This window comes from Electrona antarctica (genome assembly GCF_951216825.1).
Source record: "Electrona antarctica genome assembly, chromosome: 23".
NCBI classification, from domain to species: Eukaryota; Metazoa; Chordata; class Actinopteri; order Myctophiformes; family Myctophidae; genus Electrona; species Electrona antarctica.
Window position 1 is genome coordinate 39,295,684 of NC_136804.1, and position 26,359 is coordinate 39,322,042.

At 46.1% G+C, this 26,359-nt stretch overlaps 1 protein-coding gene across 2 annotated transcripts; it reads left to right on the forward strand.

Moving 5' to 3' along the window:
* The first annotated feature begins 744 nt into the window (after nucleotides 1–744).
* Nucleotides 745–26,270, forward strand: hsp90b1 (heat shock protein 90, beta (grp94), member 1). Of its 2 annotated transcripts, none has more exons than XM_079494063.1 (18): nucleotides 745–925; nucleotides 2,138–2,240; nucleotides 4,540–4,681; nucleotides 5,485–5,601; nucleotides 8,375–8,706; nucleotides 10,280–10,391; nucleotides 11,432–11,557; nucleotides 14,118–14,234; nucleotides 14,873–15,010; nucleotides 16,471–16,548; nucleotides 17,018–17,083; nucleotides 17,411–17,680; nucleotides 19,244–19,489; nucleotides 23,132–23,268; nucleotides 24,010–24,088; nucleotides 25,097–25,258; nucleotides 25,883–25,978; nucleotides 26,210–26,270. In XM_079494063.1, the coding sequence occupies exons 1-18, from the start codon at nucleotides 877–879 to the stop codon at nucleotides 26,234–26,236; spliced, it is 2,397 nt and encodes a 798-aa protein (XP_079350189.1). In that variant the 5' UTR covers nucleotides 745–876; the 3' UTR covers nucleotides 26,237–26,270. The 2 variants fall into 2 exon arrangements, with proteins under 2 accessions (XP_079350189.1, XP_079350190.1); XM_079494064.1 differs by having other exon boundaries at nucleotides 25,097–25,252.
* Nucleotides 26,271–26,359: the final 89 nt, after the last annotated feature.

The following is a 26,359-nucleotide window of genomic DNA, read 5'->3' on the forward strand; positions in this document are numbered from 1 at the left end:
AACCTGCACATCAGGAGCAATCAGGGGTTCAGTGTCTTGCTCAAGGACACTTCGACACTAACTCTGTCTGGGGGAGCCCACAGGGATCGAACCGGGAACCTTGCGGTTACCATCCAGCCACTCTACCGCTGAGCCACCGCCACCCATTCATTCATTCATCCAGTGTGTTGTAGTATGCTACAGTAGGTCGAGTGTTGACTGATTGCCAATGTTTACACAATCACACCTATCTCAAGTATAGTATCTCTCCTTCGCGTTCAGTGTGAACTTGACACACACACACACACACACACACACACACACACACACACGCACACACACACAGTGACACACACACACACACACACACACACACACACACACACACACACACACACACACACACACACACACACACACACACACACACACACACACACGCGGTGACACGCACACACGCACACACACACGCACACACGCACACACAGTCACAGTCACACACACAGTCACACACGCACGCACAGTCGCACACTACACAACACAACACAACACATTCATATACGTATGCCTCTCCTACGGGCTTAGCTCAGCCAATGGGGCGCAGCCACGAACTGACCCCGTGTAACTGGACATGTAAGCCGCCGATTGGACGGCCGCGACGAAACGCGGCGCCATTGGTCGACCGTTGTGCGTGGGGAGCGGAGATTGGCCGGCCCGGGCGCCGGGGCCCCGCCCCGCCGGGACACCGGGATGTGATAAAGAATCGTGTCACAGTCAGGCAAGCTCGCTGCAGCTCCGTCCGTAGAGAGGCTAGTTCTGGTTGGAGTTGAGTTCTGAGGAGAAACCCTTTATTAGAACCCGTTTAAATAGACCCGAGTAACCGTCATTGTTCACACCATGAAGAGGATGTGGATAGTGGGCCTGCTCTGTGCGCTGCTGGCCTTCAGTGAGTACAACATTATGGTTAATATTATTATAATATCTGTGTGTTACTAGTCGGGACTGTAAATGGTAGTGTGTGTAACAAAGGCCTGCCTGGTGGAGTGGTCGCAGATGGCTTCGGCTGTCATAATCCATATGATATCTGACGTGAATATAGTTTATGATTATAATGCTAATCCGTTCTGATCAATGATTTATGGCCAAAGTCTTTATATTGGTACCTTTTGTGCGTTTGTCCGCTTAGCAGTTTTTTTGTATTGATCTGTACTTCCGTTGAACTGTCCTATACTCAATCTACTAACTGTAAATACAATTTTCAATCAATAATCCATATAATATGATCAATGATATGATAATCGTCTGGTGTCCTTTTATGCAAGATACATTATTTACTTGAATGAATCAGTCATGGTACCTACCTACCTACCTACCTACCTACCAAACCACACCTTTGCAACAGTAATGCATTGATTGATCCATCCATCCATCCATCCATCCATGCAGCTCCATGGTCCAGTTCACAGGCCCAAAATTAGCGTTATGTTCTAATAATTCGATGTGATGATGAAAAACACATGGCTGTTTAGCCTGTTTTATAGGATTAATGGTACATTAATGTTCTGTTTGTATTCTCTAAACCCAAACGCACTGCCTTTAAGTTAAACACATTAAGTTAAACACATTGATACATGTATTTAAATGCCTCGGCCCAGGGATATATATATTGTTTGTACTGGTAACATGCTTCCAGGCATGGCCTCTTCATATGTCTCTAAATGTTTTGATGAATTGAAAATGGTGGGCCCTATTGTAAAGAAGTGTAATGCTTTATGGTGTCGTCCACTCACTGTTAACAGTTTTTGTATTGTATATGTACTGGTAGCATGCTTCCAGGCTTGGCCTGGTATACAGCTTATCGATTACATTGACCTGGCTTTACCTAAAAGACATTAAATACTGTGGTTGTTAAAAAATAAAAAATAAAAGTCTTCTGAAAGAATATATATTCAAAGATTTGTGCCACATTTTCACGATTTTTCAAAAATAGCAGACCTACAAGCTCGTAGCGCGCCACTCGGTGGCGCGCTACGAGCTTGTAGATCGGAACAGTGGTGTTTAGTTAGGAACAGTGGTGTTTTTAAAATGATAAAATGTGGTTGAATTGGACAAAGTGTGTCTGTGATTGTGACCCTGCTGACCTGTGCCTCGTCCACAGCTGCGGTCAGGGCCGAGGACGAGGTGGACATCGACGGAGCGGTGGAAGAGGACCTGGGCAAGAGCAGGGACGCTTCCCGGACGGATGACGAGATAGTTCAGAGGTCGGCGTCTTTTTGAATGTTCGAGCTAAACCTCAGAAAACTCCCATAATCTCTGTTTTAACCCATTTAGGCCTGACGTCGAAATTTAAAAAATGTCTGATAGTTTTCTGAAAAAATGTCAGTGGTGCTGAAGCTTTTTCACGTCAAGCACCCCCAGAATTATCTGTATTTGGCTGCCATCTGAAAATATGTTGTTCCAGGGACCCTCCTCCCAGAAGCAAAGATTTGAGTTAAAAACGTTTGCTCTGAAAGAATATAGCCTATATTCAAAGGTTTGCGCCACATTTCCATGATTTAAAAAAAATAGCAGATCTACAAGCTCGTAGCGCGGCACTCGGTGGCGCGCTACGAGCTTGTAGATCTGCTATTTTTCAATAGCTAAAGTATAACATAATGCTTTAAAACACCAAAAGGTGTTCCCGCCCAAAATGAGTTAAATGTTTGCGCTAACCTTAGTTAGCTCCCTTAATCTCTGCTCTGATCTTGTGTAAAGCCCACAGGTGACCTCTGATTGAAAACACTTGTCGTGTCGACCGACCGCTTGGCTTTCTTGGACTGAATTCACAACCCTTTTCATATCAAGGTCCATTATTTATTCAGCATTCGAGCCACAGGCCATTTGAGGACATTAAGTCTCTCGGACCCAAAACTAAAAACTTTTGTTGTCGTTGGATCAGATTTTGTCCAACAGTTCCATGCTGTGTTGATGTCGGTACCATTAGGAGAGATAACATGGTGTTGGTACCATTAGGAGAGATAACATGATGTCGGTACCATTAGGAGAGGTAACATGATGTCGGTACCATTAGGAGAGGTAACATGGTGTTGGTACCATTAGGAGAGATAACATGATGTTGGTACCATTAGGAGAGATAACATGATGTCGGTACCATTAGGAGAGGTAACATGATGTTGGTACCATTAGGAGAGGTAACATGATGTCGGTACCATTAGGAGAGGTAACATGATGTTGGTACCATTAGGAGAGATAACATGATGTCGGTACCATTAGGAGAGGTAACATGATGTTGGTACCATTAGGAGAGATAACATGATGTCGGTACCATTAGGAGAGATAACATGATGTCGGTACCATTAGGAGAGTTAACATGATGTCGGTACCATTAGGAGAGATAACATGATGTTGGTACCATTAGGAGAGGTAACATGATGTTGGTACCATTAGGAGAGGTAACATGATGTTGGTACCATTAGGAGAGATAACATGATGTCGGTACCATTAGGAGAGTTAACATGATGTCGGTACCATTAGGAGAGATAACATGATGTCGGTACCATTAGGAGAGAACATGATGTCTGTACCATTAGGAGAGATAACAGGCACACGTTGATCAAAATATACAATTCTTCTAAATTCTCTAATTGTGTAGACTTCTTGCAAATTAATGCAGGTGTTTAACAATAATGTAACTCTACAGGTCCATTTGGTTTCATTTTACACTAGAGAGTTAAAGATCTATAAGGGTTCATTTGGTTATTAGCTAGGTGCTGTTTGGTTACCAACTCTCCATCATTAAGGCTACATGGGGACCACCTGGAACTCCTCAAGGACCACTGGTTGAGAACCACTGACTTATATGTATAGTTTTGGTTAAACACAGACTCTTCTTCTCGGAACGTTGTTCATGCCTTTACAGGGAAGAGGAACGTTGTTCATGCCTTTACAGGGAAGAGGAACGTTGTTCATGCCTTTACAGGGAAGAGGAACGTTGTTCATGCCTTTACAGGGAAGAGGAACGTTGTTCATGCCTTTACAGGGAAGAGGAACGTTGTTCATGCCTTTACAGGGAAGAGTGACGTCAGGACTTTAGAACGAATCGAGGGGATGAGCGAGTGACGTCAGGACTTTAGAACCAGGGGAATCGAGGGGACGAGCGAGTGACGTCAGGACTTTAGAACCAGGGGAACCGAGGGGACGAGCGAGTGACGTCAGGACTTTAGAACCAGGGGAACCGAGGGGATGAGCGAGTGACGTCAGGACTTTAGAACCAGGGGAATCGAGGGGACGAGCGAGTGACGTCAGGACTTTAGAACCAGGGGAATCGAGGGGATGAGCGAGTGACGTCAGGACTTTAGGACCAGGGGAATCGAGGGGATGAGCGAGTGACGTCAGGACTTTAGGACCAGGGGAATCGAGGGGATGAGCGAGTGACGTCAGGACTTCGGCGCTCTATAATTATAATAATTATTATTTATTCTCCAGGGAGGAGGAGGCGATCCAGCTAGACGGGCTGATGTTATTATTGTTATTAATATTAATATTTTGTATTCTCTCCAGGGAGGAGGAGGCCATCCAGCTAGACGGGCTGAACGCGGCGCAGATCAAGGAGATCAGAGAGAAGTCGGAGAAACACGTGTTCCAGGCGGAGGTCAACAGGATGATGAAGCTGATCATCAACTCGCTGTACAAGAACAAAGAGGTAGGAATAACTCCTTATATGGAGATAACTCCTTATATAGAGATAACTCCTTATATAGAGATAACTCCTTATATGGAGATGACTCCTTGTATACAGAGAACTCCTTATATACAGAACTCCTTATATAGAGAACTCCTTATATAGAGAACTCCTTATATAGAGATAACTCCTTGTATGGAGATAACTCCTTATATAGATAACTCCTTATATGGAGATGACTCCTTATATACAGAGAACTCCTTATATAGAAGTAAGTCCTTATACAAGAACATGGAGGTAGAGAAAACCTGAATGCTTCAACTTTCAAAATGGAAGATTTCCAACAACCTAAATCATCCATCCACCAATCTTCAACCGCTTATCCGTAGTCGGGTCGCGGGGGCAACGGCTCCACCAGAGAGCTCCAGACTTCCCTCTCCAGAGCAACATTAGTGACTTCCTCCTGGGGGTCCGGTCACCTAGTCACCTAGGCTGCCAAGCCAGCCTGACGGCGTGCCGTGGGTTCGATTCCTGATCCCTGGCGACCGTTGCCGCGTGTCGCCCCCTCATCACTTCCTGTCACCATACTGTACACTATTCAATAAAGGAAGACAAAGCCCCCCCCCCCCCCCCCCCAAAAAAAGAAAAACAGCATCACAGTCCCATTTCATAGTCTTAAACAGAAAGTGTAACTGTTGTATAATCACAGTATTACTTCGGCTCTGCCTGCGGAACTGTCCTCTCGTCTCCTTCCAGCAGCAAAGCACAATATTGTGTAAGTATTGCTCAATAGTTCCTCCTCCTCCTCCTCCTCTTCCTCACAGATCTTCCTGAGAGAACTGATCTCCAACGCCTCCGACGCTCTGGACAAGGTCCGTCTGATGTCCTTGACCGATGACTCCGCTCTCAACGGCAACGAGGAGCTGACGGTCAAGATCAAGGTGAGCTTCTGCCATCCCCAAGGTCACTCACACGATACCATCCCCAAGGTCACACGATACCATCCCCAAGGTCACACGACAGCTTCCGTTTAAGAGGAACATTTAGCTGCCGCGGCCTCTGAGTGCGGTCGACGAGGAACCGAGGAGTGAGACGGGGGAGGGTTGGGGTGAACGCTCGCTTCTCTAAATTTCCATCGGTATTTGCATAGTAGAAGATACAGGACGACCTCGGCTTACATCACCGGCGTGCATGTCAAGATAATGCCGTTTATTTTTTGCCTATTATGGGGGGGGGGGGGGGGGGGGTGTGTCCAGTGTTTATGACGGCAAAGTTTGATTTAGTTTCAGTCATAGATAGACTGTTGAAGGTTACGGCTGCTGAACGCTACAACCAGTGTTTTCGTCGACTAAAACTAAGACGACTAAAATCATGTTCGTCGACTACCTTTTTTTCACTGACAAACTAAATGAAATCTAAGCTATGATGACTAAGACTAAAATAAGACTAAGACTTAAATATATTGACGATTTCGTCAACAGATAAAAACTAGACTTAACATGTTGGGAAGGGACTAGTGGACAAGAGATCCAGTATAAGTCATTTTACACTTGGTTGCATGCTGAAAATAGCTGATCTACAAGGTCACAACACGTCGCGCTGCGACGCGTTGTGACCTTGTAGATCAGCTATTTTCAGCAAGTATAGAATCAGTCATTACGACTGAGCATCAAGGCCCGCCAAAAAAAAGAATGTGACTAAAACTAAAGGAAAACATTCAAAAGACTATGACTAAAACTAAAGGAAAACATTCAAAAGACTATGACTAAAACTAAAGGAAAACATTCAAAAGACTATGACTAAAACTAAAATCAGAAATTGCTACGAAAAATAACACTGGCTAAAACAGCCAACAGTTTTAGTTTTTTTTTTTTTCCTCAGCTGGCACAGAGCAGGAAATCAGAATACAGGTCAATCAGGTGCAATAGAGCGTCGCAGTCCCGCCTCCTACTAGGGCATTAAGCAACTAGTCGACTAGTTTACTAGTCGACTAGTAAATCCACTAGTCGACCTTGCTGGTACTAGTCGACTAGTTGATAAGAAAAAAAAAAAATCATTTTCCCCCCCCCCCCCCCCGATTTTGTAGGCCTCAATATCAGGTAGATTAGTTAGTCACCAATGTACACAGTTTTTAAATGTACAAATATTTATTTCCAAAAAAAAAAAAACGTTTTTTTTTTTTTAAACATAAAAGGTGGTTTAACAACTAGTCGACTAGGCAACTAGTCAACTAGTAAAAATGACTAGAAGTGAATGCCCTACCTCCTACCCTGGACCAGGAAATGAAATCCAATGCATTATTCTCATAGACATTTCTTAAAGTATTTATTTAAAGACGGTTACGCCGCGGACAAAGCCAACTCGAGTCGTGACAACTCATGACAACACAAACAATATTTTGGACCAAACAAATAATTAGAAAGAAGAAAAAAACGGCAGGTTACAACACTTTTTTTGTTGTTTTTCTTCTTTGTAATTATTTGTTTGGTCCAAAATATTGTTTGTGTTGTCATGAGTTGTCACGACTCGAGTTGGCTTTGTCCGCGGCGTAACCGTCTTTAAATAAATACTTTAAGAAATGTCTATGAGAATAATGCATTGGGTTTCATTTCCTGGTCCAGGGTAGGAGGCGGGACTGCGACGCTCTATTAAATGCGAGGGAGAATGCGCCGTCTTGTGTCTGTCTGCATTTGTGAAATAAATAGTTAAATAAATGCACACAAGTTCTTTTGTTTAGCCAATGAAGGAATCTGAATACATTTTCATTTAGTTTTAGTCATATTTTACTCCTCTGAAATGTTTTGGTGTTGGTCTAATTTTAGTCTATATCATAAGATGTTAGTCAACCACATCTACAGTTGATTTAGTCAACTAAAATGTATTTTGGCGGGCCTTAGAATTTACAATTTAGGCATTTAGCAGACGCTCTTAATCCAGAGCGACTTACATTAGGCAGGAACAAAAGTATGGGAATACATCACATATATAAAATGCATTTATCAAGAAACATGCGTAAGCTAAGAACGTAACTAGAACATATCTATATAATGACACTATACATATTAACTATACATATATACTATACTATGCTATACATATGTAGGCTACTATGATGTGCTATGACTACATACAATGCAATTATTGTGCTGTCTACATGACATGCTATAAGTCTGTTTCAAATGCTATCTAAGTCTAAAAAGTGCTGTCTAAGGGGGTAGGATAAGTGCTATGGGCCATGATGGAGTCTGAAAAGGTGGGTCTTCAGACTACGGCGGAAGATTGGGAGTGATGCCGCAGTTCTGACTGCAACGGGGAGTGCATTCCACAGTTTTGGGCCTTGCATGATGTCGTCGTAATGAGCAGTTTTAGTTGACTAAATTGTTGTGAGCTTGTAGATCTGCTATTGTCAGCCCCCGAGCACAACCAGACATAAAATGAGTTGTCTTTTAGTTCTACTGGATCTCTTGTCCACTAGTCCCCCTGACATTTTAGTCTAGTTTGTTTTATTTCAATATATTTAGTCTTAATTTTAAATTAGATTTAATGTAATTGTTTTAGTCAACGGAACTCTACACTAGTGTGCTGGACTTCATACCATGAGGGCAGGCGATGCATCTTGGGATATGTGCTTCATCGTAGCGTCTGTCCTCTCTCGCTCTCGCTCTCGCTCTCTCTCTCTCTCTCTCTCTCTCTCTTCCCCCCCCCCCCCCCCAGGCCGACAAGGAGAGGAACATGATGCACATCACGGACACGGGCATCGGCATGACCAAGGAGGACCTGGTGAAGAACCTGGGCACCATCGCCAAGTCCGGCACCAGCGAGTTCCTGAGCCAGCTGACCGACGCGCAGACCGACGGCCAGTCCACCTCGGAGCTCATCGGGCAGTTCGGCGTGGGCTTCTACTCGGCCTTCCTGGTGGCCGACAAGGTCATTGTGACCACCAAGCACAACAACGGCACGCAGCACATCTGGGAGTCGGACTCCAACGAGTTCTCCGTCATCGAGGACCCCCGCGGAGACACCCTGGGCAGGGGGACCACCGTCACGTGAGTCTGGGGGCTTCTTTAGCTAGTACATGCTAACATGCTAACACCCTGGGCAGGGGAACCACCTTCACGTGAGTCTGGGGGCTCCTTTAGCTAGTACATGCTAACATGCTAACACCCTGGGCAGGGGAACCACCGTCACGTGAGTCTGGGGCTTTAGCTACAACATGCTAACACCCTGGGGATGGGGACCACCGTCACATGAGTCTGGGGCTTTAGCTACAACATGCTAACACCCTGGGCAGGGGGACCACCGTCACGTGAGTCTGGGGCTTTAGCTACAACATGCTAACACCCTGGGGATGGGGACCACCGTCACGTGAGTCTGGGGCTTTAGCTACAACATGCTAACACCCTGGGCAGGGGGACCACCGTCACGTGAGTCTGGGGCTTTAGCTACAACATGCTAACACCCTGGGCAGGGGAACCACCGTCACGTGAGTCTGGGGCTTTAGCTACAACATGCTAACACCCTGGGCAGGGGAACCACCGTCACGTGAGTCTGGGGCTTTAGCTACAACATGCTAACACCCTGGGCAGGGGGACCACCGTCACGTGAGTCTGGGGCTCCTTTAGCTACTACATGCTAACACCCTGGGCAGGGGAACCACCGTCACATGAGTCTGGGGCTTTAGCTACAACATGCTAACACCCTGGGCAGGGGAACCACCGTCACGTGAGTCTGGGGCTTTAGCTACTACATGCTAACATGCTAACACCCTGGGCAGGGGGACCACTGTCACGTGAGTCTGGGGGCTCCTCTAGCTACTACATGCTAACATGCTAACACCCTGGGCAGGGGGACCACCGTCACGTGAGCCTGGTGTTTTAGCTACTACATGCTAACACCCTGGGCAGGGGGACCACCGTCACGTGAGTCTGGGGCTTTAGCTACTACATGCTAACATGCTAACACCCTGGGCAGGGGGACCACCGTCACGTGAGTCTGGGGCTTTAGCTACTACATGCTAACATGCTAACACCCTGGGCAGGGGGACCACTGTCACGTGAGTCTGGGGGCTCCTCTAGCTACTACATGCTAACATGCTAACACCCTGGGCAGGGGGACCACCGTCACGTGAGTCTGGGGCTTTAGCTACTACATGCTAACATGCTAACACCCTGGGGAGGGGGAACCACCGTCACGTTGCAAGCTTGTAGATCAGCTATTTTCGCTGTTTTTAGCCTGTAAAATGTGGGTTCATGTGTTTGGTCCGACGGAGCATTGGTCCGAACGACAACCTACCTCAAACCCTCACCCTAACCTCCCCCGGGGCAGCACACCTAAACCTAACCCTCTCCCGACCCCCAACGCACCTCGGACCAATGCTCCTTCGGACCATAGTATGCCTCCCATAAAATGTATACAAATTTCAGTAATTTCTTGGTGTCATATCTGCAATGGGCTTTTTGTAATTTCTATTCGTAATGTTCGGTCGGATTTCCAACGGCAAAAACCATTCAATCGTAATCTTTAATTAAATGCACTCCAGTTGTCTCAGGTTGATCACGTCTAATGAGTCTGTATTTCTACCCCCCCCCCCCCCACCCCCCACCCTTCCCCCCCCTCCAGTCTGGTCATGAAGGAGGAGGCGTCGGATTACTTGGAGCTGGAGACCATCAAGAACCTGGTCAGGAAGTACTCCCAGTTCATCAACTTCCCAATCTACGTGTGGAGCAGCAAGGTGAGAGACCTTTAGTTATCCATGTTTAGTTATCTATGTTTAAAGCAGCAAGGTGAGACGCCTTTAGCATCATTTAGTTCTCTGTTTGGAGCCGCAAGATATATATATATATATATATATAGCACCCCTAGATATAATGGACCACATTGGTCCAAAATGACGGGTGGAAGTGTCAGAATGCAACCTGGTTAAATGACTGGTGGAAGTGTCAGAATGCAACCTGGTTAAATGACGGGTGGAAGTGTCAGAATGCAACCTGGTTAAATGACGGGTGGAAGTGTCAGAATGCAACCTGGTTAAATGACGGGTGGAAGTGTCAGAATGCAACCTGGTTAAATGACGGGTGGAAGTGTCAGAATGCAACCTGGTTAAATGACGGGTGGAAGTGTCAGAATGCAACCTGGTTAAATGACGGGTGGAAGTGTCAGAATGCAACCTGGTTAAATGACGGGTGGAAGTGTCAGAATGCAACCTGGTTAAATGACTGGTGGAAGTGTCAGAATGCAACCTGGTTAAATGACGGGTGGAAGTGTCAGAATGCAACCTGGTTAAATGACGGGTGGAAGTGTCAGAATGCAACCTGGTTAAATGACGGGTGGAAGTGTCAGAATGCAACCTGGTTAAATGACGGGTGGAAGTGTCAGAATGCAACCTGGTTAAATGACGGGTGGAAGTGTCAGAATGCAACCTGGTTAAATGACGGGTGGAAGTGTCAGAATGCAACCTGGTTAAATGACGGGTGGAAGTGTCAGAATGCAACCTGGTTAAATGACGGGTGGAAGTGTCAGAATGCAACCTGGTTAAATGACGGGTGGAAGTGTCAGAATGCAACCTGGTTAAATGACGGGTGGAAGTGTCAGAATGCAACCTGGTTAAATGACGGGTGGAAGTGTCAGAATGCAACCTGGTTAAATGACGGGTGGAAGTGTCAGAATGCAACCTGGTTAAATGACGGGTGGAAGTGTCAGAATGCAACCTGGTTAAATGACGGGTGGAAGTGTCAGAATGCAACCTGGTTAAATGCGTTGTGTTTCTCTCAGACGGAGACGGTGGAGGAGCCTCTGGAGGACGACGCCGAGGTAGAGAAGAAGGAGGAAGACGCCGCGGAGGACGATGTGGAGGTGGAGGAAGAGGAGGAGGACAAGGACAAGCCCAAGACCAAGAAGGTACTGTACTGTACTGTAGACCAAGAAGGTACTGTACTGTAGACCAAGAAGGTACTGTACTGTACTGTAGACCAAGAAGGTACTGTACTGTACTGTAGACCAAGAAGGTACTGTACTGTACTGTAGACCAAGAAGGTACTGTACTGTACTGTACTGTACTGTACTGTACTGTACTGTAGACCAAGAAGGTACTGTACTGTACTGTAGACCAAGAAGGTACTGTACTGTACTGTAGACCAAGAAGGTACTGTACTGTACTGTACTGTACTGTACTGTACTGTACTGTAGACCAAGAAGGTACTGTACTGTACTGTAGACCAAGAAGGTACTGTACTGTACTGTAGACCAAGAAGGTACTGTACTGTACTGTACTGTACTGTACTGTACTGTACTGTAGACCAAGAAGGTACTGTACTGTACTGTAGACCAAGAAGGTACTGTACTGTACTGTAGACCAAGAAGGTACTGTACTGTACTGTACTGTACTGTACTGTACTGTAGACCAAGAAGGTACTGTACTGTACTGTACTGTACTGTACTGTACTGTACTGTACTGTACTGTAGCTCACAACGCCTTGTGATCTACAAGCTCACAAGGCGTTGTGATGGTTGGTCAGGTGGAGAAGACCGTGTGGGACGAGGATGAGGATGATAACGGTGTTTTAATGTTCCCCAGGTGGAGAAGACCGTGTGGGACGAGGATGAGGATGAGGATGATAACGGTGTTTTAATGTTCCCCAGGTGGAGAAGACCGTGTGGGACGAGGATGAGGATGAGGATGATAACGGTGTTTTAATGTTCCCCAGGTGGAGAAGACCGTGTGGGACGAGGATGAGGATGAGGATGATAACGGTGTTTTAATGTTCCCCAGGTGGAGAAGACCGTGTGGGACGAGGATGAGGATGAGGATGATAACGGTGTTTTAATGTTCCCCAGGTGGAGAAGACCGTGTGGGACGAGGATGAGGATGAGGATGATAACGGTGTTTTAATGTTCCCCAGGTGGAGAAGACCGTGTGGGACGAGGATGAGGATGATAACGGTGTTTTAATGTTCCCCAGGTGGAGAAGACCGTGTGGGATGAGGATGATAACGGTGTTTTAATGTTCCCCAGGTGGAGAAGACCGTGTGGGACGAGGATGAGGATGATAACGGTGTTTTAATGTTCCCCAGGTGGAGAAGACCGTGTGGGACGAGGATGAGGATGAGGATGATAACGGTGTTTTAATGTTCCCCAGGTGGAGAAGACCGTGTGGGACGAGGATGAGGATGAGGATGATAACGGTGTTTTAATGTTCCCCAGGTGGAGAAGACCGTGTGGGACGAGGATGAGGATGAGGATGATAACGGTGTTTTAATGTTCCCCAGGTGGAGAAGACCGTGTGGGATGAGGATGAGGATGAGGATGATAACGGTGTTTTAATGTTCCCCAGGTGGAGAAGACCGTGTGGGATGAGGATGAGGATGAGGATGATAACGGTGTTTTAATGTTCCCCAGGTGGAGAAGACCGTGTGGGACGAGGATGAGGATGAGGATGATAACGGTGTTTTAATGTTCCCCAGGTGGAGAAGACCGTGTGGGATGAGGATGAGGATGAGGATGATAACGGTGTTTTAATGTTCCCCAGGTGGAGAAGACCGTGTGGGACGAGGATGAGGATGATAACGGTGTTTTAATGTTCCCCAGGTGGAGAAGACCGTGTGGGACGAGGATGAGGATGATAACGGTGTTTTAATGTTCCTCAGGTGGAGAAGACCGTGTGGGACGAGGATGAGGATGAGGATGATAACGGTGTTTTAATGTTCCCCAGGTGGAGAAGACCGTGTGGGACGAGGATGAGGATGAGGATGATAACGGTGTTTTAATGTTCCTCAGGTAGAGAAGACCGTGTGGGATGAGGATGATAACGGTGTTTTAATGTTCCCCAGGTGGAGAAGACCGTGTGGGACGAGGATGAGGATGATAACGGTGTTTTAATGTTCCCCAGGTGGAGAAGACCGTGTGGGACGAGGATGAGGATGAGGATGATAACAGTGTTTTAATGTTCCCCAGGTGGAGAAGACCGTGTGGGACGAGGATGAGGATGAGGATGATAACAGTGTTTTAATGTTCCCCAGGTGGAGAAGACCGTGTGGGACGAGGATGAGGATGAGGATGATAACGGTGTTTTAATGTTCCCCAGGTGGAGAAGACCGTGTGGGACGAGGATGAGGATGAGGATGATAACAGTATTTTAATGTTCCCCAGGTGGAGAAGACCGTGTGGGACGAGGATGAGGATGAGGATGATAACAGTATTTTAATGTTCCCCAGGTGGAGAAGACCGTGTGGGACGAGGATAAGGATGAGGATGATAACGGTGTTTTAATGTTCCTCAGGTAGAGAAGACCGTGTGGGATGAGGATGATAACGGTGTTTTAATGTTCCCCAGGTGGAGAAGACCGTGTGGGACGAGGATGAGGATGAGGATGATAACGGTGTTTTAATGTTCCCCAGGTGGAGAAGACCGTGTGGGACGAGGATGAGGATGAGGATGATAACAGTATTTTAATGTTCCCCAGGTGGAGAAGACCGTGTGGGACTGGGAGCTCATGAACGACATCAAGCCCATCTGGCAGAGACCGGCCAGGGAGGTGGAGGAGGACGAGTACAAGGCCTTCTACAAGACCTTCTCTAGGGTGAGTCCCTCCGTCTGCCCCCAAGGCCCTTCTGTAAGACCTTCTCTAGGGTGAGTCCCTCTGTCTGCCCCCAAGGCCCTTCTGTAAGACCTTCTCTAGGGTGAGTCCCTCCGTCTGCCCCCAAGGCCCTTCTGTAAGACCTTCTCTAGGGTGAGTCCCTCCGTCTGCCCCCAAGGCCCTTCTGTAAGACCTTCTCTAGGGTGAGTCCCTCCGTCTGCCCCCAAGGCCCTTCTGTAAGACCTTCTCCCCTGAGGCCTTCTGTAAGACCTTCTCCCCTGAGGCCTCCTGTAAGACCTTCTCTAGGGTGAGTCCCTCCGTCTGCCCCAAGGCCCTTCTGTAAGACCTTCTCCCCTGAGGCCCTTCTGTAAGACCTTCTCCCCTGAGGCCCTTCTGTAAGACCTTCTCCCCTGAGGCCTTCTGTAAGACCTTCTCCCCTGAGGCCTCCTGTAAGACCTTCTCCCCTGAGGCCTCCTGTAAGACCTTCTCCCCTGAGGCCTCCTGTAAGACCTTCTCCCCTGAGGCCCTTCTGTAAGACCTTCTCCCCTGAGGCCTTCTGTAAGACATGTTGAATCTAGTTTCAGGAGACGGACGTCCCTCTGTCTCACATCCACTAAATCCATGTTGAATCTTTGTTTCAGGAGACAGACGACCCTCTGTCCCACATCCACTTCACGGCGGAAGGCGAGGTCACCTTCAAGTCCATCCTGTTCGTCCCGGCGTCCGCCCCGCGTGGACTGTTCGACGAGTACGGCACCAAGAAGAACGATTACATCAAGGTACCGCGTGGAGCGTTGCATCGTTTAAATAGAACGATTACATCAAGGTACCGCGTGGAGCGTTGCATCGTTTAAATAGAACGATTACATCAAGGTACCGCGTGGAGCGTTGCATCGTTTAAATAGAACGATTACATCAAGGTACCGCGTGGAGCGTTGCATCGTTTAAATAGAACGATTACATCAAGGTACCGCGTGGAGCGTTGCATCGTTTAAATAGAACGATTACATCAAGGTACCGCGTGGAGCGTTGCATCGTTTAAATAGAACGATTACATCAAGGTACCGCGTGGAGCGTTGCATTGTTTAAATAGAACGATTACATCAAGGTACCGCGTGGAGCGCTGCATCGTTTAAATAGAACGATTACATCGAGGTACCGCGTGGAGCGTTGCATCGTTTAAATAGAACGATTACATCAAGGTACCGCGTGGAGCGTTGCATCGTTTAAATAGAACGATTACATCGAGGTACCGCGTGGAGCGTTGCATCGTTTAAATAGAACGATTACATCAAGGTACCGCGTGGAGCGTTGCATCGTTTAAATAGAACGATTACATCAAGGTACCGCGTGGAGCGTTGCATTGTTTAAATAGAACGATTACATCAAGGTACCGCGTGGAGCGCTGCATCGTTTAAATAGAACGATTACATCAAGGTACCGCGTGGAGCGTTGCATCGTTTAAATAGAACGATTACATCAAGGTACCGCGTGGAGCGTTGCATCGTTTAAATAGAACGATTACATCAAGGTACCGCGTGGAGCGTTGCATCGTTTAAATAGAACGATTACATCAAGGTACCGCGTGGAGCGTTGCATCGTTTAAATAGAACGAGTACATCGAGGTACCGCGTGGAGCGTTGCATCGTTTAAATAGAACGATTACATCGAGGTACCGCGTGGAGCGTTGCATCGTTTAAATAGAACGATTACATCAAGGTACCGCGTGGAGCGTTGCATTGTTTAAATAGAACGATTACATCGAGGTACCGCGTGGAGCGTTGCATCGTTTAAATAGAACGATTACATCAAGGTACCGCGTGGAGCGTTGCATCGTTTAAATAGAACGATTACATCAAGGTACCGCGTGGAGCGTTGCATCGTTTAAATAGAACGATTACATCAAGGTACCGCGTGGAGCGTTGCATCGTTTAATTCAGCGCCGAGAGTGTCATTTTAATTCAGTCTGAGACAGGATTTGATTTTAATTCAGTCTGAGACGGGATTTAATTTTAATTCAGCCCGAGACAGGATTTAATTTTAATTCGGCCTGAGACAGGATTTGATTTTAATTCAGCCTGAGACAGGATTTGATTTTAATTCAGCCTGAGACAGGATTTGATTTTAATTCGGCCTGAGACAGGATTTAATTTTAATTCAACCTGAGACAGGATTTAATTTTAATTCAGTCTGAGACAGGATTCTTGGGAGACTAACCGCTTTCCGTTTCATCTTCCAGTTGTTCGTCCGTAGAGTTTTCATCACCGATGACTTCCACGACATGATGCCAAAGTACCTGAACTTTGTGAAGGGAGTGGTGAGTAACGTTATAAACTATAATAATGAAGGGAGTGGTGAGTAACGTTATAAACTATAATAATTAATATGTCCTGAAGTAATGTTCATGCAGTAAAATGTACTTTTAAAGACTGACTGACACTCTGGGGCGACTGTGGCTCAGGAGGTAGAGCAGGTCGTCCTGACTGTGGCTCAAGAGGTAGAGCAGGTTGTCCAATGATCCATGGGTCGGCGGTTCGAATCCCGGCTCCTCCTCCTGTCTACATGTCGAAGTGTCCTTGGGCAAAGACACTGAACCCCAAATTGCTCCTGATGTGCTGGTTGGTACCTTGCATGGCTTCCGCTGCCATCGGTGTATGAATGTGTGTGTGAATGGGTGAATGTAATGCACAATCTATGTAAAGCGCCTTGGATAAAGGTGCTATATAAATGCACCATTTACCATTTTTACCATTTACTGACCACTCTGCTCTGCTCTCCGTTCTCAGGTGGACTCTGACGATCTTCCTCTCAACGTGTCCAGAGAAACGCTCCAGCAACACAAACTGCTGAAGGTAAATTATTAAATCTTCTAAAACGTTTTTCTGGAAGACTGTTTGTGTGTCTGTGGTGCTCAAACGTTTTCATGTCAAGGATCTCCTAAAATTATATGTATTTGACGTTCGCTGTGAAAGACTATATAATATATTCAAAGATTTGCACACATTTTCTCCATTTATCAAAAATGGCAGATCTACAAGCTCGTAGCGCTTGTAGATCTGCTATTTGTCAATGCCTAAAGTGTAACATAATGCTTAATCCCAGAATCTTAATCCCAGAATGGATTAAGAGCGTCTGATAAATGCCTAACGTTGTCCCGTTCTCCCGCCCGTCCCGTCCAGGTGATCCGTAAGAAGCTGGTCCGTAAGACGCTGGACATGATCAAGAAGATCGCCGAGGCAGAGTACAACGACAAGTTCTGGAAGGAGTTCGGCACCAACATCAAGCTGGGCGTCATCGAGGACCACTCCAACCGGACCCGCCTGGCCAAGCTGCTCCGCTTCCAGACCTCCAACAGCGACACGGTGCTGGCCAGCCTGGAGCAGTACGTGGAACGCATGAAGGAGAAGCAGGACAAGATCTACTTCATGTCTGGAACCAGCCGCAAGGAGGTAGGGTCTAGAGATCTACTATGAAGGCTGTGGGGTCTAGAGATCTACGTTATGTCTGGAACCAGCCGCAAGGAGGTAGGGTCTAGAGATCTACTATGAAGCATGTAGGGTCTATAGATCTACTTCATGTCTGGAACCAGCCGCAAGGAGGTAGGGTCTAGAGATCTACTATGAAGCATGTAGGGTCTATAGATCTACTTCATGTCTGGAACCAGCCGCAAGGAGGTAGGGTCTAGAGATCTACTATGAAGGCTGTGGGGTCTAGAGATCTACTTCATGTCTGGAACCAGCCGCAAGGAGGTAGGGTCTAGAGATCTACTATGAAGGCTGTGGGGTCTAGAGATCTACTTCATGTCTGGAACCAGCCGCGGTCTCCCTTGATGCTAGTCCAGCGGTATACTATAGGCAGCTCCCGGCAGGATCCGCTGGGAGAATCTAGACGCAGCTGCGCGGAATGAGACTAATTAATTAGTGGCTATGGCTGTTTTTAGCCCCTAGTTTGACATGTCACATGCTACTTAAAGGCGTAGTGAAACGGAAATGGTGGACATTTTATTTTGAAGTTTCAGATGGTCTCAAGAATGAAACACCGCTATGAAGTTTCTGAACCAATCAGAGCGTCGCATCCCTTCAGGGGATGGGACGGTAGCTAGGGACGGGTAGCTATGCTACGCAGGACAGCGTGTGGTTGTTTGTTTACAAATCAGATAGTCAGCCAGCTTTACCAGTTTACACTTAATGTGGCTTATTTCTACCCTATAATGTTTTCAGATACATTTTTAGCGTGATTAAGTTGAAACCGAGTAATACACTCCCTGGATGTTATCTTGAATGGGAATAAAAACGGAAGATGTCTGTAATCAGTAGCAGCTGTGCAGCCTGTGCTGGACGGATGCGGAGATATGGGGAATTAAACTGCCATTTGTATTGGCTTTTATCGATGTTGGCCTCGACACGTCATCACGCAGCACGTTTTCGTTTTCAGGAAGTAATAATTTATGGACTTTTGATAGAAAAACACACAAAAATGAGAATGTTCACATTTTTTTGGCATCCATTGTTAGGTATGCCCATATGATGACCATGGATATGGTCTAAAAGTGTGAAAAACGTATTTTTCATTTCACTACACCTTTAAAGCAAAAGGAAAGTTTGACATTTTTGCCTGCCATAGGATGTTAATGGTAGGGTCACAAGAAACCCCTATGAAAAAATTGCCCAATAGTGACAGCCGGTCAGCAAGTGGATTCATGAATGTATTTATATAGACAATATTTTAGGTCAATAAAAGTCATACCAAATTTCCCACTTTAACCCATTCTGGGTGGGAACCCCTTTTGGTGTTTTAACTAAGCATTGTTATACTTTAGCTATTGAAAAATAGCAGAGCTACAAGCTTGTAGCTCTGCTATTTTAGAAAAGTCATAAAAATGCCGCACAAATCTTTGAATAAATATTCTTTCAGAGCGAACGTCGGGCCTGAATGGGTTAAACAAAATAAGCCTGTCTGCTGCCGGACTAATGTTCCTGTCCTCTCACCCCCCCCCCCCCCCCCCCCTCCAGGCGGAGTCCTCTCCCTTCGTGGAGCGTCTTCTGAAGAAGGGCTACGAGGTGATCTACCTGACGGAGCCCGTGGACGAGTACTGCGTCCAGGCGCTGCCCGAGTACGACGGGAAGCGCTTCCAGAACGTGGCCAAGGAGGGCGTGAAGTTCGACGAGAGCGACAAGGCCAAGGAGCACAGGGAGACGCTGGAGAAGGAGTTCGAGCCCCTCACGTCCTGGATGAAGGAGAAGGCCCTGAAAGACATGGTTAGTCTTATATGTTAGTCTGGATGAAGGAGAAGGATCTGAAAGACATGGTTAGTCTTATATGTTACAGTCTGGATGAAGGAGAAGGCTCTGAAAGACATGGTTAGTCTTATATGTTACAGTCTGGATGAAGGAGAAGGCTCTGAAAGACATGGTTAGTCTTATGTTAGTCTGGATGAAGGAGAAGGATCTGAAAGACATGGTTAGTCTTATATGTTAGTCTGGATGAAGGAGAAGGATCTGAAAGACATGGTTAGTCTTATATGTTAGTCTGGATGAAGGAGAAGGATCTGAAAGACATGGTTAGTCTTATGTTAGTCTGGATGAAGGAGAAGGCTCTGAAAGACATGGTTAGTCTTATGTTAGTCTGGATCAGGGCGGGGCAACTTTGACTATGGCGAGGGCCAATATATTTCCACACTCACTCCAGAGGGGCCGCAGTGCATATTACTGTCGTAGCAAAAAAATCAAGATCAGCTATTTTTGCTATATTTGAATTGAAAACCTGAATAATTTCTTGCTATTTTTGAATTGGAATCCTGAAAAGTAACCTTTTTATTGAATTGCAAATACATTTAGTTATAGTTATGTTAACTTTATGAACTGTTAACATAACTACATTGGACACAAAAAGACTGACATTTGGATACTATAGTCATTAAGTATTAGTCCTTTATAGTCATGGGACCCCCCAGAAGCAAATATTTTAGTTCAAAATGTTCGCTCTGAAATCTCAAAGATTTGTGCCACATTTTCACGAATTTTCAAAAATGGCAGACCTACGAGCTTGTAGATCTGCTATTTTTCAATAGCTAAAGTATAACATAATGCTTAAAACACCAAACGGGGTACCCGCCCAAAACGGATTAAGCACCTCCTCCACTGATGTCTAGGAGTAGCCTGCTGTCACCGTTCAGTTGGCCAATTGTCACACAAATCATTAACGATTTTTAATTAAATCATGTTTTCTGCATTTTGAACATTGGAACGTTCGTATTCCTGTTTTGCCTTTCAGGCTTTGTACGCGCAAAGAGCAGATATGACGAATACTGGATCTTAAATATTCAAAGAAATCACTGACACATTATTAGACCACTGGTGGACTCACTGGTGGTACTTGAGCCCCCTCTGGTGGTACACAGAGGAGTCGCACCAAAAAAGACTAAAAAGGATAAATAAGTTATTGTGGTGGTACAGTTTACAGTTTAGGCATTTAGCAGACGCTCTTAATCCAGAGCGATTTACATTAAGCAAGAACAAAAGTATAGGAATACATCACATATATAAAAAGCATTTATCAAGAAACATGCGTAAGCTAAGAACGTAACTAGAACATATCTATATAATGACACTATACATATAAACTATACATATATATTATACTATGCTATACATATATACTATGAGGTGCTATGACTACATACAATGCACTTATTGTGCTGTCTACATGACATGCTATAAGTCTGTTTCAAATGCTATATAAGTCTAAGAAGTGCTGTCTAAGGGGGGTAGGGTAAGTGCTATGGGCCATGATGGAGTCTGAAAAGGTGGGTCTTCAGACTAGGGCGGAAGATCGGGAGTGATGCTGCAGTTCTGATTGCAACGGGGAGTGCGTTCCACAGTTTTGGGGCCAGAAGGGAGAAGAGTTTGGGACGTACTTGGAGAGACACCTATATTCTGAGGTGGTACTTTAGTATAAAAAGGGGAATCGATGCTTTAGTTTAGACTATTAGTGACAGGCCTACTGATGTCCTTTAACCCATTTAAACATGAGACAAATGTCTTCTAAATCCTGACAGTTTTCTGAAAAACCCCATGTTTCTCTGTCAGTCGTTCTAAAACCCCATGTTTCTGTGTCAGTGGTTCTCACAGGGTTAAACCCTATGTTTCTCTGTCAGTGGTTCTCACAGGGTTAAACCCCATGTTTCTCTGTCGGTGGTTCTCACAGGGTTAAACCCCATGTTTCTATGTCAGTGGTTCTCACAGGGTTAAACCTCATGTTTCTATGTCAGTGGTTCTCACAGGGTTAAACCTCATGTTTCTATATCAGTGGTTCTCACAGGGTTAAAACCTCATGTTTCTATATCAGTGGTTCTCACAGGGTTAAACCCCATGTTTCTATATCAGTGGTTCTCACAGGGTTAAACCCCATGTTTCTATATCAGTGGTTCTCACAGGGTTAAACCCCATGTTTCTATATCAGTGGTTCTCACAGGGTTAAACCCTATGTTTCTATATCAGTGGTTCTCACAGGGTTAAACCCCATGTTTCTATATCAGTGGTTCTCACAGGGTTAAACCCCATGTTTCTATATCAGTGGTTCTCACAGGGTTAAACGCTATGTTTCTATATCAGTGGTTCTCACAGGGTTAAACCCCATGTTTCTATATCAGTGGTTCTCACAGGGTTAAACCCCATGTTTCTATATCAGTGGTTCTCACAGGGTTAAACCCCATGTTTCTATATCAGTGGTTCTCACAGGGTTAAACCCTATGTTTCTATATCAGTGGTTCTCACAGGGTTAAACCCCATGTTTCTATATCAGTGGTTCTCACAGGGTTAAACCCCATGTTTCTATATCAGTGGTTCTCACAGGGTTAAACGCTATGTTTCTATATCAGTGGTTCTCACAGGGTTAAACCCCATGTTTCTATATCAGTGGTTCTCACAGGGTTAAACCCCATGTTTCTATATCAGTGGTTCTCACAGGGTTAAACCCCATGTTTCTATATCAGTGGTTCTCACAGGGTTAAACCCCATGTTTCTATATCAGTGGTTCTCACAGGGTTAAACCCTATGTTTCTATATCAGTGGTTCTCACAGGGTTAAACCCCATGTTTCTATATCAGTGGTTCTCACAGGGTTAAACCCCATGTTTCTATATCAGTGGTTCTCACAGGGTTAAACCCCATGTTTCTATATCAGTGGTTCTCACAGGGTTAAACCCCATGTTTCTATATCAGTGGTTCTCACAGGGTTAAACCCTATGTTTCTCTGTAGCAGGCCTACAAGCTCGTAGCGCGGCATTCGGTGCCGCGCTACGAGCTTGTAGGTCTGCTATTTTCCAATAGCTAAAGTATAACATAATGCTTTAAAACACCAAAAGGGGTTCCCGCCCAGGAATGGGTCATTGTCTGGTTGTATGTTGAGAATAATAATTATAATGTGTGGTTTTAGGTGGAGAAGGCGGTCCTCTATACATGGAGAGAATTAATAATATTATTATAATGTGTGGTTTTAGGTGGAGAAGGCGGTGCTCTATACTATAGAATAATTCATATTAATATATGTGGTTTTTAAGTGGAGAAGGCGGTGCTCTCCCAGAGGCTGACCAAGTCATTAATATTCATGTGTTTCAGGTGGAGAAGGCGGTGCTCTCCCAGAGGCTGACCAACTCATTAATATTCATGTGTTTCAGGTGGAGAAGGCGGTGCTCTCCCAGAGGCTGACCAACTCATTAATATTCAGGTGGAGAAGGCGGTGCTCTCCCAGAGGCTGACCAACTCATTAATATTGATGTGTTTCAGGTGGAGAAGGCGGTGCTCTCCCAGAGGCTGACCAACTCATTAATATTGTGTTTCAGGTGGAGAAGGCGGTGCTCTCCCAGAGGCTGACCAACTCATTAATATTCATGTGTTTCAGGTGGAGAAGGCGGTGCTCTCCCAGAGGCTGACCAACTCGCCCTGCGCTCTGGTAGCCAGCCAGTACGGCTGGTCGGGAAACATGGAGCGGATCATGAAGGCTCAGGCCTACCAGACTGGAAAAGACATCTCCACAAAGTGAGCCTCCATTTCATTTCATCTGCATTCAAATAATAATGTCACATTTTGACCTGAGATCAGATTCTAAAAATGTCTTCTACATCCTGACAGTTTTCTGAAAAGGCTATGTTTCTATGTTGGTCGTTCTTTGATTTTTCAAAAATAGCAGACCTACAAGCTCGTAGCGCGCCACTCGGTGGCGCGCTATGAGCTTGTTGATCTGCTATTTTTCAATAGCTAAAGCATAACATAATGCTAACACCAAAAGGGGTTCCCGCCCAGAATGGGTTAAACACCATCATGTCTGAGGAGATAAATTATTTTCGCTCCTATGCCACCAAAATGTGGAACGCCCCACCAACTGTCATTAAGACATGCAAATCCCTTGACTCCTTCAAAACCGCTCTCAAAGGGCACCTACGGACGGCTGCAATTCGAAACTGGCCCCCCGTAAAATCTGAATCCCACCGCCCACCCCTTTTTCCCCCTCACTGTATATATGTTTCTTTTCCCTTTTTACGTCCTTTATGATGAATTCCTGTTCTGTTCTTTGACTACCGGTATATAGAAGTGTCTATTTGTACGTCTCTAAATGTTTTGATGAATTGAACATGGTGGACCCACAAGTGTAATGCTTAATTGGGTCGTCCACTCAGTTAACAGTCTTTGTATTGAGTTTGTGCTTGAAATGTACTGTAATTCTGCAAACTTTAATAAATCAATACATTGATTATATGTATTTTATTCCTTTCCCTCCAGCTATTATGCAAGCCAGAAGAAAACCCTAGAGCTCAACCCCAAACACCCTCTGATCAAACAGATGCTGAAGAGAGTCAACGTGAGTTCCATCACAGCAATTCAGTATTTAAGTCCGACGTCATGTTGTAGTGCTACGTGACGTCCGGGTCCAAGTGGCACCAGCTCCCGTCCTACGTTACGTCCGGGTCCAAGTGGCACCAGCTCCCGTCCGCATCTCATTGTAAATAGAATATCTAAACGCGTGAATCTTTTTACAATGACGTTAATTTTCAGAAAGGAAGCCATTGAGGGTTAAAATGGGTCTTAATGCTTGGGGGGGGTCCCTGGCATATCTTTTTAAATGAGGGGTCTGTCTCTGTATTGAACAAAGCAGTAAATTATCATATAAACCTCTGGAGCGTACATGTGCTCAAGGGAGGGCAAAACATTCCCCAGAGTCCTTGCGAAGACCCCCCTCCCGTGCGGAAGCATTAGCGTGCATCACAGAGTGCATGTTCGGGTCCGATAAATCCCGGAAAAGATGCGCTGTGATTGGCCAGTAGCCACTCGAGTGGCAGTGTGACGTAGTGTTCCGTCCACTCTTCTCGAGTGGCAGAGTGACGTAGTGTGCCGTCCACTCTTCTCGAGTGGCAGAGTGACGTAGTGTGCCATCCACTCTTCTCGAGTGGCAGAGTGACGTAGTGTGCCGTCCACTCTTCTCGAGTGGCAGAGTGACGTAGTGTGCCGTCCACTCTTCTCGAGTGGCAGAGTGACGTAGTGTGCCGTCCACTCTTCTCGAGTGGCAGAGTGACGTAGTGTTCCGTCCACTCTTCTCGAGTGGCAGAGTGACGTAGTGTTCCGTCCACTCTTCTCGAGTGGCAGAGTGACGTAGTGTTCCGTCCACTCTTCTCGAGTGGCAGAGTGACGTAGTGTTCCGTCCACTCTTCCGGCGTACCAGTGTAAATTATTTTCCCTCCCGTCAACACACACGGCTCCAACGAACTGCAGCAGCCAATGAGGCATCGATATATTTTTTAAATATTTATCGTAATGATCCTAACCACCAGGCACTCTCTTCCCCCCCCCCACCCCCCCCCCCCCCCTCCAGACTGACCCAGAGGACCAGACCGCTGCCGACCTGGCGGTGGTTCTGTTTGAGACGGCCACGCTGAGGTCAGGGTACCAGCTGGCCGACACCAAGGCTTACGGAGAACGCATCGAACGCATGCTGAGGCTCAGCATGAACGTAGACCTCGACGAACAGGTAACGGTCGCAACGACATGAACGTAGACCTCGACGAACAGGTAACGGTCGCAACGACGTTGCAGAGAGTGTTTAGAGGGGCAGGGGCTGAAATCCCCTAAGAGGATCACTTTTGGACAAAAATGGCAGATCTACAAGCTCTCAACACGTCGCATCGCAATGAAAGTATTCCATTAGTGTGGCGCTGGCCGTCGTCTGGCCAGCTGCAGCGCTGTCGGGAAAACAAGGAAGTGGAGTTGATCAAATAGAATCCATGTCCGGGTTTTACTGCTTCGTCTATTTCTCGCTCAAAGGTTTTCTAAAACATTCTTGAGAGCAACGTTTAGCGTGTGCTTGTGTGTGCGTGTGCGTGTGCGTGTGTGTGTAAATCAAGCGGGGCGCAGCAGGTGCTCCGAGGGTTTGATTATTAGCCAGCGGTCTGTTATCAAGACATAACACACCGCTGAATTCTGCGATTGACCAATCGGAGTCGAGCATTCAACCAAGCCTAATGGTGATTAATGAACATACAACTGTGTACAGACCAGAATGTAGTGGTTTACATTCTTCACATTATAGTGGATGAAAACAATGACTTGGTATTTAATTTGTGTCGGCTGGAAGTAATTAATTTAATCTAATTTGTCCCAGGTGGAAGAGGAGGAGGAGCCAGAGGAACAGGAACAGGAGGAGGAGGCGGAGGAGGAAGAGGAAGTGGATGCAGAGAAGGAGGAGGAAGACGATTCGGTGAGGAGCTGGCAGACATTTTGAAAAGGGTCAAACGACCGTACGAGGCTATGAAAGAGTTGTTTGCTAAGAAAAGAGCGTCGCGTGGTGATTAACCCATTTTGGGCGGGAACCCCTTCCGTAGATCTGCTATTTATTTTCAATAGCTAAAGTATAACATCCTTGCAACGGGTTAATCAAAATATTAAGACTAATAACTAATTACTAATAATTATTTTCTTCTCTTTCTAGAGCGTTGATGGAAAAGACGAGCTGTGAGTCCCACGTTGGAGAGAGGGGGGGCAGGGTGAGGGGTCGGGGGTCAAGAGGTCGGCGGGTGGTGGGGGGGGGAGGATGGAGAGGGTTTGGGCTTTTCTATGGCACTGCTTTATGTTTGTTTAA

Bases quoted from the DNA above. Each gene is read 5' to 3' on its own strand.
- hsp90b1 (XM_079494063.1), top strand. From the start codon at position 877: ATGAAGAGGATGTGGATAGTGGGCCTGCTCTGTGCGCTGCTGGCCTTC. The intron at 17,681-19,243 runs GTAGGGTCTAGA...CCCCCCCTCCAG, and splicing joins CTGGAACCAGCCGCAAGGAG to GCGGAGTCCTCTCCCTTCGT. The intron at 24,089-25,096 runs GTGAGTTCCATC...CCCCCCCTCCAG, and splicing joins AGATGCTGAAGAGAGTCAAC to ACTGACCCAGAGGACCAGAC.